The sequence below is a fragment of the Acomys russatus genome, chromosome 4 (assembly GCF_903995435.1).
Source record: "Acomys russatus chromosome 4, mAcoRus1.1, whole genome shotgun sequence".
In the NCBI taxonomy this organism is placed as follows: domain Eukaryota; kingdom Metazoa; phylum Chordata; class Mammalia; order Rodentia; family Muridae; genus Acomys; species Acomys russatus.
In genome coordinates this window covers 54,757,371-54,771,775 of record NC_067140.1, presented here as the reverse complement: position 1 = coordinate 54,771,775, position 14,405 = coordinate 54,757,371, and the positions used below count along the sequence as shown (strand labels likewise).

General features: G+C 46.8%; 2 protein-coding genes across 2 annotated transcripts in view; both read right to left on the bottom strand.

The window, feature by feature from the left end:
* Bub1b (BUB1 mitotic checkpoint serine/threonine kinase B) overlaps positions 1–2,975 on the bottom strand; it is a 51,256-nt gene extending 48,281 nt beyond the window's left edge. Inside the window, exons 1-2 of the mRNA XM_051144374.1 lie at positions 2,836–2,975; positions 651–797 (exon numbers count right to left, since the gene is read on the bottom strand). Coding sequence (XP_051000331.1) covers positions 651–797; positions 2,836–2,870 — 182 coding nt within the window. The 5' untranslated portion in view covers positions 2,871–2,975. The remainder of the gene's footprint in view (positions 1–650; positions 798–2,835) is intronic.
* Positions 2,976–6,994: 4,019 nt separating this feature from the next.
* On the bottom strand, positions 6,995–11,968 carry LOC127188439 (40S ribosomal protein S28-like). The gene is made up of 2 exons (XM_051144899.1): positions 11,834–11,968; positions 6,995–7,216 (listed from the first exon to the last, which is right to left on the bottom strand). Exons 1-2 carry the CDS (start codon positions 11,966–11,968, stop codon positions 6,995–6,997), a joined length of 357 nt encoding a protein of 118 aa, XP_051000856.1.
* Between the last annotated feature and the right edge of the window lie 2,437 nt (positions 11,969–14,405).

Here is a 14,405-nt window from a genome sequence, read left to right as displayed (position 1 = left end):
GGCTACACAGAGAAACCCTGTCTTGAAAACAACAACAACCCAAACAAAAGGAAAAGAGAAAGTGGCCTGATGGAGCAGATGCAGCCCAAACAGGACTTACTGACACCCATGGGAAATGCAGACGGAAGATAGCCACCTAAGACAATTAGTTTAAATCATACCGACTTTATTGTGCTTAAGGCTTGTTTAAATAAACCAATAGGTCTCTGTCTCGATGTTGGGTGGGCTAATTCAGTGAGTATGGTTATGCATTTTATTTCAGCCTGAAATAAACACTATCCCATGCAACTAAGAAGCTTGCAATCAGAAAACTGGGCGAACAGATTCCCATACTCCCATAAAAAGGCATTCCTTAGGGCAGAGGTTCTCAGCCTGTGGCTGCGACCCTTTTGGGGGTTGAAGGACCCTTTCATGGGGGTCATACACCAGATACCCTGCACATCGGATTCACAACAGTAGCAAAATTACAGTTCTGAAGTAGCAGCAAAGTCATTTATGGTTGGGGGGTGGGAGGTGGGGGCGCAGCCACCACAACATGAGGAGCTGTGTTAAAAGGCCTTAGGAAGGCCGAGAACCACTGCCTTAGGGAGCCCAGGATCCTTGTCACAGCTGGGACTAACAAACTGAACCCAAACCAGGCTGCTGCTTACCGTTTCTGTTGCTGCAGAGCAGTGTTACAGGCCGACTCCTGCTGGGCCAACGCTCCCTGAAGTGTGGACATGATCCGTCCATGACGCAAGGGTTGTACATTTTCTTTACTGAGCTCCCACTCATCTCCCTCTTGGGACGTGGCTTCGCTGTGAGGGAGGAAACACAAATAAACCTGACACCGACATTGTTATAGCCCCTCACTGTGACACCATCTCCAGATAGGATCTTTGGGTTTGGGGGTGAGCAGCTGGTACACTGGTAGCATTCTTCTCTGCCCCCCCCCAACCTCTGTTTTTGTGTGTGTGTATGACAGTGTTTCTCTCTAATAGCCCCAGCTGTCCTGGAACTCACTCTGTACACCAAGATGGCCTTGAACTCCCAGCAGATCTGCCTCCCTGAGTGCTAGGACTAAAGGCGTGTGTGCCACCACGCCCGGCCCATTAGTACTCTTTCAAGCTTCGGAGCCTATCATTTGGTTTCCAAGCTTATGCTCAACAGAAGAGAGAACATGGCAAGGGTGTTGTTGACAGCTTTATATGAATAAAGTTAAAGCCCACAAAACAATAATTTTTAAAGCATCATAAGTTTACAAAGTAGATTTTTTTTTTTAAAGCTACCAGTTTTATGTCCAGTATGGGACAATCTGGTTTAATTCAAAATTAGTGTCAGTCAGAATAATATGTTATGTTTGACTTTCAATTTAAAACAGAGAAATAGAAGCCAGGCATGGTACCCCACATCTTTAGTGCCAGCTCTTAAAAAAAGAAAGATGGAAGACGAAATTCTCAAAGGAAAAAACAAAACAAAACACCCACAAGTCTTCCCTTTCTAAGGTCTTCACTGGTCTCTGGGTCTCCATCTTCTTCTGCCTTTTCAACACTGTACACCAATACATCCCACTTACACTGAAGGCAGATCACTGCTTTGCTACAGACCTCCTCATGGTTTTCAATTACAATCCAACGGAAAACCCCGCCATCACTATGCTCGCACAGTCTCCTTCTTGACCTTTGGGTTGAGCCTAGCCTTTCATGGCCGAACCGTCTCTCCAGCCCTCTACTCTGTAGGTTCATGGCGCTCCAATGACAATGACCATGCCAGTGGCAGCTTCCACTCCTAACTTTCTATAATATGTATGAGACTATTCTTTTTTTAAAAAAAAAAAAATATTGTGGTGTGTGTGTGTGTTTGTGTGTGTGTGTGTGTGTAAGCAAGTGTGTGGAAGTCAGAGGACAACTTCTGGAAGTTGGTTCTCTCCTTCACCATGTGGGGGTCCTAGGAACCAAACTGAGGCCCTCAATATTGGTAGCAAGCATCTCTAGCTGCAGAGACATCTCATCGGTCCATGACTAGTTTCCTTCTACTTTTGACCCAAATACCATCTCATCAGTGAGGTCTCTGTTCAAATCTTTTTTCCACCTCAACGCTAGGTAATGGGCCCAAGGCATTGTGTTTCTAGGACAATGCCTCACCTGAGTTACACCCTCGGCTCCGCCTCCAATGCGTCCAGACATCTCTTGACTTCTCCTTTTTAGTACTGATCCCTATCTGATTTTAAATGTCTTGTTGTTTCCCCACCTTCATTCCCTATGCCCCAGGAGTTAAGTTTCACAAAGGTTAGGATTTTGTGTCTTTTATTGTCCACTTTCAGTGCTCAAATGATGGTCAATAAATTATGTTGCGTGGATGAAAGCTTATGATATGGCAATGACGCAGATATGATGAATTCCATAATTAAAATACATATTAAATTCAAAAATTAGAAAAACTACTCTATGTTCTTACAGATGAGGAAAGGCAACAAATATTCTGCTCTTTAGACCCCCTATGCTACTAGCAAAATCAGAACACCTATTAGTTGAAAATCAGTTAACTTACAAATAAGTTGGATTATCCCAGAACTCCAGAAAACAGTATTAATGTATGCATGACTCCCATATAAGGCATGCTCAAGGTCAAACAAAAACGGCTGAGGTGAGTTGCAAACCCAGATCACAAGGCAAATTCCAAGCTCTCCCAGTGTTGCCCCGTGGCTGAATGCAGGGCTCCAGGCCGTCAGGAACGGGGCTTGCTTGGGAGGGCCTGGTCAATCCCGACCTCCAAGATCCCTCACCCACCCACCCCCGACTCCCCACTCCCCGCCTGCCGGGCACCCAGCTGCAGCAACTTGGCTGCGGTCCTCACCTCGCCGCAAACCCTTCCTTCCTAGCCGCCGCCATCCTGCATTCCTGTTTCTCGCTCTCGCCCGTCCGCAGACCTTTTTCCTCGGGGTGCCGACTATCTGGGCTTCCCTCTTCACCCTTCAGCTGACTCTGGCGCTGTGGAGAGCGTCACCCCGTGCTCCTAGACAAAACCACACACCCGATTCCTTCTCAAAGCCGCCACCTCACGCCCCATCACGCCAAAGCCGCCAAGTTTCAAATTTAACGGTCCCTCGCTGCAGACGTAGCCTCGCCCGTCCCCGTTCGTCTCTCCCAAAGCATTCTGGGGATTGTAGTTTATCCCGGGTTTAAGCTCGCGCTGCGCGGTGGCTAATGAGAGTTGACGCTCTGGGCTTGAGGTGCTGGGACCAATGGCTGTCCAGGTGTTACAGCAGGCTCAGGCACAAAGAATTCTCTGCGGGTTCGCTCAGTGTTTCCGCTCTCAGGCACATCTTCGAAACCTGGGAGGGACACCTTAATGATAAGGGGTTCTGTGATGTTTTGAGTGTCATGGCATGTCTCGGCTTGCTTTTCTAGGTTGCTCAGAACAAGCAATTGTGCTTGCTCTCCTAGGTCTTGCTGTCTGCGCCCTAGGTCTCACATTTGTCCAGGGACCCTTAGGCCACTCTTACCCAGCTGTTTCCTGTCGAATCCGTGAGTTTAACTTTTAAAACGTTAGATTGTAGTTCTCGTTTTATCTTTCACACAAGTACTGGTTTAGCACTGCACTCCCCCCCCCCCCCCCCCAGGAAGCCCTTTCACCTCTAAAATGTCTCAACTTTGACCGACTTCCTTTAAACTGTCTTGGAAAGTGTACGGTTTGTTTGTTTTGTTGTTTGTTTGTTTGTTCTTTCTTACAGCCTAGCCAGATGTCCTATAACTCCAATATAACACAGAATACAACCAGGCTAAGCCTCTTGCTTGTTTCCCTAGGGCTAAAGCTCAGGTTTGGTGGTACAGCACGTATCTCAACTACTCAGGAGACTAAGACATGAGGATCAAGCGTTCAAGACCATCCAGGGTAACTTGGTGAGACCTCACAGCACAATAAAAAGTTTGGGGTTTTAGTTTGGTTTTTTTGGTTTGTTTGTTTGTTTGTTTGTTCTCTTTTTTCCCAAGACAAGGTTTCTCTGTATAGCTATGGGTGTCCTGGAACTTGCTGTGTAGACCAAGCTGGCCTCAAACTCAGAGATTTGCCTGCCTCTGTCTTCTGAGTGCTGGGGTTAAAGGCATACGCCACCACCATCTGGTTTTTTTTAAAAATTTAAATTAGGAAAAAAAAATTTTTTTAAATTAAGAGTGGTGAGGTGGGGCGGGAGCAAATATAGCTCAGTGGAGAGCACTTTCTAGCATTGGTATCAGGGCCTGAGTCTAATCCCCAGGAACCCCCCAATATCTCTCTCTCTCTCTCTCTCTCTCTCTCTCTCTCTCTCTCTCTCTCACACACACACACACACACACACACACACACACAAATAGGAAGAGAGGGAAAGTGAAAGTAGGGCGTGGCAGCGCACACTTTTAATCCCAGCAGAGGTAGGCGGATCTCTGTGAGTTTGAGGCCAGCCTGGTCTATGAAGTGAGTCCAGGACAGCTAAGGCTACACAGAGAAACTCTGTCTGGGTGGGGAGAGGCAGAAAGAATGAGAGTGAACATGAATTCTGGACGATATCTGGATAGGACCTGTGGTGGTCTGATGAAAATGTTCCCCATAGCCTCATATGTTTGAACATTTGGTCCCCAGTTGGTGGAGCTATTTGGGAAGGATTAGGAGGTGTGCCTCTGGTGGAGGAGCTGTGTCACTTGGGGGTGAGCTTTAGGGTTTCAAAACTCCATACCTTTACCAATAAGTTGTCTCTCTTTCTCTCCTCCCCACCCTCCCCACCCCTGCCCTGCCTCATTTATGCTTATGGATCATGACGTAAGCTCTCAGCTACTGCTCCAGCACCATGCTCACTGCTATGCACCCTCCTGTGATGGTCACGGACTCTAACTCTATGAAACTATAATCTGCAAATAAACTCTTTTTATAAGTTGCCTTGGGTCATGGTGTCTTGTCTTGGCAACAGGAAAGTAACTAGGGCAAGATCCAAGCAGTATTGTGCCCACTAATGAGGAGGTAAGTCTCCTGTGTGGTAATGTGCACAAAGGTAGGTTTCACGAAGTTCTAGTGGAAAGAGGATAAGACGGAGGCTCAGCTGGAGGAGATGAGGTCAGTGAACTGGGCAGAGCTCTTCCCCCTCTAAGAACTTCGGCTGGTAAAGGGGGCAAACAAACTATTTCAATGCATCAATACCCAGGCCAGAAGCAGATAAATTGGGGAGGGGGGTGTCAGATGAGCATAGAGGAGGAGCTTCTGACGAGGCTGTGGAGCAAAAAGGAGCTGTGGAATTTCTCTGCAGAAGACAATGGTCCTGAAGGAAAAGAACTGTAGTGCTCGTTTTTAAAAACTACTTTATTTGGGGTGTTTAGGCCTCAACCTCCCTTCCGAACTCCCAACCCTATGTAGGAGAGAGAGGGTTAGTGAGGGGAGGGGGCCTCTTTACTTCTGGCTGATTAGGGTCGAAGGGTCTTTGAGGCTATACCAACTCAGTCAACAGCAGATGCAGCCTGCAGTCTCCTTCAAGCTGCTGTGCCCCGATGTGTTTCTCTCCGTCTGTATGCTCCAAACCACCACACCATCTGTCTCTGGTCTCTTCAAACAGCTACTCACCACATGCCAGAAGCCAACAATGCTCCACATGCCATGCTCTCTCTAGGCTCTCCTTTACATCCTCAGAGCCCTAGACCACGCGCCTCTTCATGCCACCTGAGGAAGGCCTTACCAGCTGGCAAAAACCATGCTGCCACACGGGACAGTTAACAGCTGTGGACAAACTAAAGCTCGAGCTGAAATCCCACACTTGGGATTAAAACAAAAGCATATTTACATAACACAATGGAGGAGTTTACAAGGAAACTAAAACTTCCATTACAAAGAATGAGTTAGCACAATTTACTGATAGGAACAAACCAAGTTCTGTAGCAACTGGAATGCACCTGTGGTACGTTTCCACTGCTCTACTCACCACTGTCCAGCGAGTTTCCTCACGCAGGTCTCATATATTGGACTTCCATCATGCCCCATCAAAACGTGACTGACTTATGTTCCTTTTTCTCACCTAACCATCATATAGAAAACAGGAATTAAATGATGGTAAGATGTTCCAGATAGTGAAAGTGTTTTTAAGATACCAGTAAGTGGGAGGCAGAAGCAGGTGGATTGCTGTGAGTTCAAGGCCAGCCTGCTCTACAAATCAAGTTGAGGACAGCCAAGACTACACCGAGAAACCCTGTCTCAAAAAAACCAAAACCAAAACCAAACAAACAAAACCCAAAACAACAACAACAATAAGTGTTGTAGGGCTAGAGATTTAGTGTTCCGTTGTTTCTGAAATGCTGGATTATGCAGACAGCTCTCTTGAGATCTGTCAGATTGCACCAGGAAGCTGAGGGTGTCTGTATTCCTGTTGCTCATGTAGCAAACACCACAACTCACTAGCTTAAAATGACACCAACTCCCTATGTTCCTGTCTGATGGATGAGGAGGTTGACACAGGATGTCTGGGCTAACTGAGGCATTGGCAATTCTGTCTTGTTTTCTGGAGTTGCTGTGGGAGAATGTGCTTCTCGTGGCTTCCCTGGCACCCCCTGGTTCATGCATCCCTTCATTCATCCTCAAAGCCACGGATGTAGCATCTCCCTGGCCAGGCTTCCATCATTTTAAGTCTCTCTGGTCGTAGTCAGGAAATTTTCCCTGTTTTTAAAGGCTCCTGAGATCAGATAGAGCTCACCTGGACAGTTCAGCAAAAGCTTTGCACTCTCCCCTGATCCTGAACTCTAATCACTTTTGCCAGGTCCCTTAGGCAATATAAGGTGACACAGTCACAGGAACATTTGGCAGGCCATTATTCTACCTGCTTCAGATTGAACGAGTACATCATCAGTATCTCTAAAATCATTTAATTCTGAAAAAAACACTTCCATACTTCTTTCAGGATGGATTTGGAATATGTTCCTTAATTTATTGTCCACCCGCCCCCCGTCCAGATGCAGGTCATTCCATGGATTAAGTGGTGGATATCCAGGACCCAGCAGCAAGGTCAGCACAACCTCCGAGCCTCTCTTTCTGACTCCAATAAGGTGAGCACATCACCTTCTTGAATGGGGCCTTTGACAATTCGGATGATAGAGCAGCTGGTGTCATCCATAAATTTCACAGGCACCTGCGTGCACTGTCCCTGCGAACCGGTCCTGCCCAGCACTTTGGTTACCCTAGCCAGCTTTATGGGCTGCACGCAGCTCGTGTCCGTGATGGCGGTGATCTGACAGAGATGATCTTTTTATATTTTAACAATGAGTTTTGATAGAAAAAAATTTATAAAAGAATAACTCTTACCAATGGGTCCAGGCATAATGGTGCTCACCTTTAGTCCTAGCATCTGGGTACAGAGACAGATAAAGCTTTGTGAGTTCAAGACCAACCTGATCTACACAGAGAGTTTCAAGCTGAAACCCTGTCCCCAAAACAATTCTTTTTAAACTGGTAGAATTTCAGGCCTAATGGGAATGTTTGGCCATCTGGCACTGTTCTAGCGAGCTCCTTGATCTCTTGCATTTACACTCGTCAAAGCCGTATCTCTCTGCACGAGTGGCTCTTAGATGGATTCAGTGGTTATATTTGGCCTCTTACTCAGTGTTGTTCCTGACTCTGCAAATGGTGGATTGCCCAGCTTTGCCCTGCCTTCATGTACAAAATCTGGCCTTGGCATGGCAAATAGTCCAAAGACGGGAACCTCATAGTCTCCAGGATCCCTGGATTGGCTGTTTATTGTGCAGTCACAGGAGGAGAGTCCCTCTGGGGGTGGGAGTAAGGTCAAGAGGAACAGAGTTAGGGGGAAAGAGACAGTGTTCAAGATCAGAGGATACTGCATCTGGGAAAGCAATTCACTCTAGGGCCTCTACCCTGACAATAGATCAGCCAATCAGAACAGCAGGAACGTGTTGAATTTACCAATGATTTGGTGTCTTGGGGGTGGGAGAACCAATGAGACAGAGGTATAATGAGTCCATCAACTTGTTGCCAAGAAGAAGAGAGGTGGATGGTAGAAAGGTACAGTGGCCCAGGACCAAGGGCTGCTGGGTGCTGGGTGCTGCCCAGTTGTATCTCTGTAGTAGCTGTTGCTGACAGGGTACTAGGGAACTCTCCAAAAAAATCTGGGGTTTTCTCTTCAGTTCAGTGGAAACTCCTTTCTGGGCTATACTTCTGCTTTTCTGCAGAAGTACCCTACTTTCACGATCGTCTCAAAAACACTGGAAATCGCTTGACCCCAAATTTCCACTGCTAGATGCAATAAATTCTCTGCAGAATGGGGAGGTGCCAGCTACCAACCCTCAGACATCTGGCAGAAAAGGACTGAAAGGTCAGAACAGACCACAAGCTGAGAACATGCAAAGAGTATAAAGCAACGGCAGCAGCAGACTGTAATCTGGACACAGGAAGTGGAAACAGGAGGACCAGATATTCAAGGTCATCCTTAGCTACACAGTGAGCTCTGGGCTACAGGTGACCCTTTATGGGACAAACAAAGCAGCCCCTCTCCACCAAAACTGAAAAAGAAGCAGGACAAGATACCACTGCTCAGGACCAGGGCAAGAGGGATGCAGAGAGTTATTAGCATCAAGCCAACCTGGGTTACGTAATGGGATGCTGTTAGTGTTCATAGCTTTTCTGAGGAAAGGGGTCAAGAGGCCCCCATATCATTGGAAACAACACAGTTTAGCTGAATGTGGGAGTTAAACTGACTCAGAGGAGTTAATTTGGCCCTTGTTCCCACTTGTACACCTCTTCTCTCGAGGTCTGTCTCCTTCTTCACGCCCTCCCCCCACCTCTCCCTCCCTCTTTCTTCTCTCTCTCTCCCTCTCCCCCTACTCCCCTCTGTCTCTGTCTCTCTTTCATTGGAGGAAAGTCTCAGCTAGAATTGGCCAACATTGAACTTCTATTGAAATAACCTTGAAATATTGAGGAGCATTGGAGACACCGAATCAAGAGCGCTGGAAAGGCTGTTCAGGGGACCCTGGCCCACCATGCCTTTGATCATCCACAGATGATGACGTAGTCTCAAGAGCCAGTGCAGAACCATAGCAGTTTCCCTTCCCCATGGGGTCCTTGGGATATGTTGCTTCTGGGACATTGCAGTGTCGTCCTTTCATCACATTCTCCAAGCCAAAACGGAGAGAAAGGAACCCAGAGGCAGGTGCTTTACAAAACTCTCTTCCTCTAATTTCCAAAGACACTGGGAGGGGCACGGGCGTCCCGGAACCAAGGTGGGCCTGTTTGCAGCTTTTTCTCCAGGCTTTGCCTTGATCCTGTATCAGTTACTTTTCTGCACCTGCGAGGATCCCCCATGACCCCAGGCAACTTACAAGAGATAGAGTTTGCTTCGCCTTATGATTCCAGAGGGAGCTGAATGATGGTGGGCGTGGCTTGGCGGCAGACAGCTAGAGCAGGAAGTTGAGCGACCACATCTTCATCTACACACTGGAAGCAGAGGATGAGGAGAGGAGGAAGGGCGGGGGAGAGAAAACTGGGAGTGAAGTCAATTTATAAATTCCCAAAGATTTCCCCTGGTGACCCACTTTCCCCAGCAAGGCTCTACTTCAAAACCTCCACAAACCGCACCGCCAGCTGGGGACTAGTGTTTCAGTACCTGAGCCTACGGGAGCCATTCTCATTCAGACTACTGTACGTCACGACACATCAGCAGAAAGGGGCTTTCCAGGAGAGAGGTGGAGGTGCTTGGTAACTCTGGTCCATGTCTCCAGCTGGGGAACTGTGCAATCTACAGGCTGGCTCCTGCCAATGGTGAGATGGATGCTGAGAGCAGATCTCATGCTGAACATACTTATGCCCGCTGGCCATGGTTTCGTCTGCAATTGTAAACAAAGAAATGGGTCAGAAGACTCCTAGCATTCAAACGCTCTGGGTCAGTGGTGTTTCCTGACTGGCGTGTAGGAGCCATGGGACAGGGCATGTCAGGGCTGTACATCAAACGCTCATCACCGGCCCTGAGGCTGGAGCTCAATATAGACTAGCGTGTGGTCTTGTTAGATCACGAACATGTCACATGTTCACTCAACAAACATTTCCTGAATATTTTGTGTTAGCGGCTATGCCAGGTACCAGAGACATAAAATGAAGAAAGCATAAGGTCCCATTACCAAGGAAAACAACCAGTAGCATGCCTGCAGTTAGGGGCACTCACAGTGAGTGGCTTAGAGGGGTCTTGGCAAACAAAAGAGAATTCTAAAGGAGAGAAAAACAAGAGCTCACTGGACATATGAGTGTTAAAGTATCTTTTATTCTCCCAATTTAATTGTTGTCTCGGAGGCTTACTGCCTCTCTGCTAACCTAGACCCACTCCTGGAAGCTTCTAGCCTCTGTACTACCTAATCTAGGTCTAGAATGCTTTCCGCCTCAGGGACTTAGTGCTGAGAAAGCTCACCCTTTCTAGTTCTTTCTGAACTCTGGCTGGCTGGTTCAACTCAGCTGCTCTAGCTCAAACTCTTCTCCTAGCTGACTGATTTGATCTGGCTTCTCTCACTCAGCTTCTGACTGAATTGCTCTGCTTGGCCTCCCAACTAACTCTAGCAATCTGTTGTAATCTTCTGGCTCCTTTCATCCTCTGGCTTTACCTGTGTCTAGCTTGTTCTCTCTTCAACCTGTCTCTGTAAAATTCTCCTGGTAAAACTGCCTCTGAATTCTGTAGGCATAAAGTTATTGTGCTGTTTAAATTCTAATTCCTGTCTCAGAGCTGTGTAAACACTGCTCCCCAATTGTCCCCTGGTGTGCCAATAAAGCAGCTTACAGCCAATCACTGAGCAGGGGAAAGACTGGGGCTGGACTTCCTGCCAGCCAGGGGAGGAGGAGTTAGAGGAGGAAGTAAGGGGTGAAGCTAGGGGGATTCAGCACGGGTATCGGTCCCGGAAAGATCGGGAAGAAGGAGCTGGAGAAAGAAAGAACTAAAAAGCCCGTAACTTGGGGGTTTGTCTAAGATGGAGTCAGGATAACATAATGGGTTAACAATAGACTCAAACTGCCAATTTGTGCTGTGAAGCTTTATAAACAAACACAAAGAGTCTCAGATATTTGTATGATAGCCAGTTTAAGAAATACAACTAAGAGAAACAAACAGAGTTTTATAAAAACAAACTTTAACAGAATTCCATGAACTGAACTGCTGCAAACTCAACTCCACTGCACTGCCTCCCAACTCTCTGAGTCACCCAAACTGATCAGAACACAGAGATAGACATGCCTTGGTCTCCTGAGCACTGGGATTAAAGGCGTGTACCACACACCTGGACCTAAGCTTTTCCTCACTTAGAACTTGCTCTGCTGAACTCAGAGGTCCGCTTGCTTCTGTCTCCTGGGATTAAAGGTGTGTCTGTATTCCAGCCAGTCTTTGGCTCTCTTGCCAGAACAGCCCTGTTCTGAATTAAAACTCCTCTGCATTTGAGGACACACTGCAGTCACTAGGAGAGATGTAGAGTCCTAGCAGGAGCTACCCTGGCCCACAGCCTGGTGAGTACAAGGTCAGAGACCAAACCCAGCCTGGCAGATGTGGTCTCTTTTTTAGGTTGGAGGGAAAATCCAGCCTCTTTTGCTCAGTATGGGGGTGGGGTGGGGGTGGAAGGTGTCTTTCTGTAGCCTGGGTACTTCTTCTGAGCTCTCTGGTAGCTCTCTGGAGCCACATAGTATTGGAGCCACATAGTATTTCCACCTGACAGAAGGGCCTGATGATCCCCTAGACCTGCCACGGGACAGAAGTAGGCAGGGCACAGAATGGGCATGCCTCCTCCTCCCCCACTTCCCCCATGTATTCCATTCTTCACCCCAGTCATAACTCTCTGATGTCAAGTTGTTCTCATGTTTGCTTTACTGAGTGCACCAGGGCCAAGGAGAACTGGCCCAGCTGGTCCGACTGGTTGACAGGCTCCTGGGTCTCTGTTGTTTCACTACTTTGCTGCCGACAGCACGGACACTGACTTAGGAAGGCCAGGCTCATGCCCGACATCTTGCCATATCTCCTGCCCCTACCAAGAGGGGAGGGAAAGGATGCCATAAAGAACACCACAGTGGGCTGGAGAGATGGCTCAGAGGTTCAGGGCACTGACTGCTCCTCCAGAGGTCCTGAGTTCAATTCCCAGCAACCACACGGTGGCTCACAACCATCTATAATGTGACCTGATGCCTTCTGCTGGCCTGCAGGTGTACATGCAGGCAGAGCATTGTATACATAATAATAAATAAATCTTTAGGGAAAAAGAAGAAGAACACCACCATGATGTTTTAACTACTGCACCCTTCTTCACCACTTGGGTCCATCTGTAGACAGGCAGTGATGGAGTCAAGCATGTACCCAAGGTCTTATTAGGAGAAGGGCTCTCCTGGCTGCAAAGAACACTTCTCTCAGTGTCATACTCGAGGGCACCCTGACCTAGTTGTGTGTCCCTAAGAGTGTTAGAGGATATTTGTTAGAGGACTTTTCTACTTGTTACGGGACACTAGAACTCAGTGGGCTTTGACAGGATGTCTTGCAAAGTTGGGGATAATTCCATACGATACTAAAAGAGAAACCCTGTCCCAAAAAAAAAAACAAAAAAGAAAAAAAAAAAATGTCAGCCTCGGGGCTGGAGAGATGGCTCAGCAGTTAAGAGCACTGACCCAGGTTTGATTTCCAGCAGCCACATGGTGGCCACAACTGTCTGTAATTCAAGTTCCAGGGAATCCGACACCCTCACACAGACATATATACAAGCAAAACACCAATGCACATAAAAATAATAAAAGTAAAATCGTTAAAAACAAACAACAACAAACAAAACACTACAAAATGCCAGCATCCCTCTGCCACATTCGCATACTATAGTACATGGGAGCTTGCTGTTTTCCAAGGAAGAGTAACTTGAATAAACACTACAGGCGTGGTTCCCAAACCTTATTGAAGCATTTGGAGACAGTTTTAAAAATCCAGATCTTGGGCCAGGTGTGGTGGCACATGCCTGTAAACCCAGCACTTGGGAGGCAGAAGAAGGTGGGTCTCTGTGAGTTTGAGGCCAGCAAGGCCAAGACTAAAAGAGAAACCCTGTCTCAAAAAAAAAAAAAAAAAAAAAAATAAAATAAAAAATAAGAAGAAAGAAAGAAGAGAAAAGAAAAAGAAAAACCAAAAATCTAGGTCTTGGGTCTGTAGGTCTAAGGTGTGGTGGGAGACCCACAATTTCTGACAAGCTTTGGGGTATTATGTGGGCTGCTGGTCTGAAGACCAGCCAACAAAATGAGCAAGGCGTTTTGGCACAAATGTGCATGTATTTCCTTTTAGGGATTTATATTTGGGAGATATTTTGACTGTAGAATTTGTTGAGATCTAGTAGTTAGAGCCAGCAACATTGATGAATATCTTTTTGTTTGTTTGTTTGTTTTTTGAGACAGGGTTTCTCTGTGTAGCCTTGGCCATCCTGGACTCACTTTGTAGACCAGGCTGGCCTCGAACTCAGCGATCTGCCTGCCTCTGCCTCCCGAGTGCTGGGATTAAAGGCATGCGCCACCACGCCCGGCTACATTGATGAATATCTTATAAAGAACAGGTCACCAAGCCAGACGCAGTGGCACAAACCTTTGATCCATAGGCAGAGGCAGGAAGATCTCTGTGGGTTTAAGGCCAGCCTGGTCTACAAAGCGAGTCCAGAATAGCCAAGGCTACATGGAGAAACCCTATCTCAAAAAATAAAAAATAAAAATAAGTGGGGCTAGAGAGATGGCTCAGAGGTTGAGATTACTGTCTCCTCTTCCAAAGGTCCTGAGTTCAATTCCCAGTAACCACATGGTAGCTCACAACCATCTATAATGAGATCTGGTGCCCTCTTCTGGTTGTAGTTGTACATGCAGGCAGAGCACTGTATAAATAAATAAATCTTTTTTAAAAAACCCACAACAAACATATTTCTTTAAAAAGAGATTAACTGGGTCCTGCCTGGAAGGCATTAATCCCTTTAATGACCTAATTACCTCATACAGGCCTGTGAACTAAAGTTCTCTGAAGAAGCTACATCCAAGCTGAAGGTTGTGTGGGCTGGCTGATTCCAACCTAATGACTGTGGAGAGGTGGAGTGTTGCTGATCAAGAGTCAAATTATGTTGGGTTGTCTTTTTTTTTTTTTTCAATAAATTTATTTATTATCTATACAATGCTCTGTCTGCATGTACACCTGCAAGCCAGAAGAGGGCATCAGATCACATTATAGATAGTTGTGAGCCACCATGTGGTTGCTGGGAATTGAACTCAGGACCTCTGGAAGAATAATCAGTGCTCTTAACCTCTGAGCCATCTCTCCAGCCCCGTTGGGTTGCTTTAGTGCCCTGGATAGCTGTTACCTGAGCTAGCATTTTTGTGACTATTAGATAAAACTTTGGAATGTATCTACTTAGCAGACCACACGTGCCCTAAGACTAACA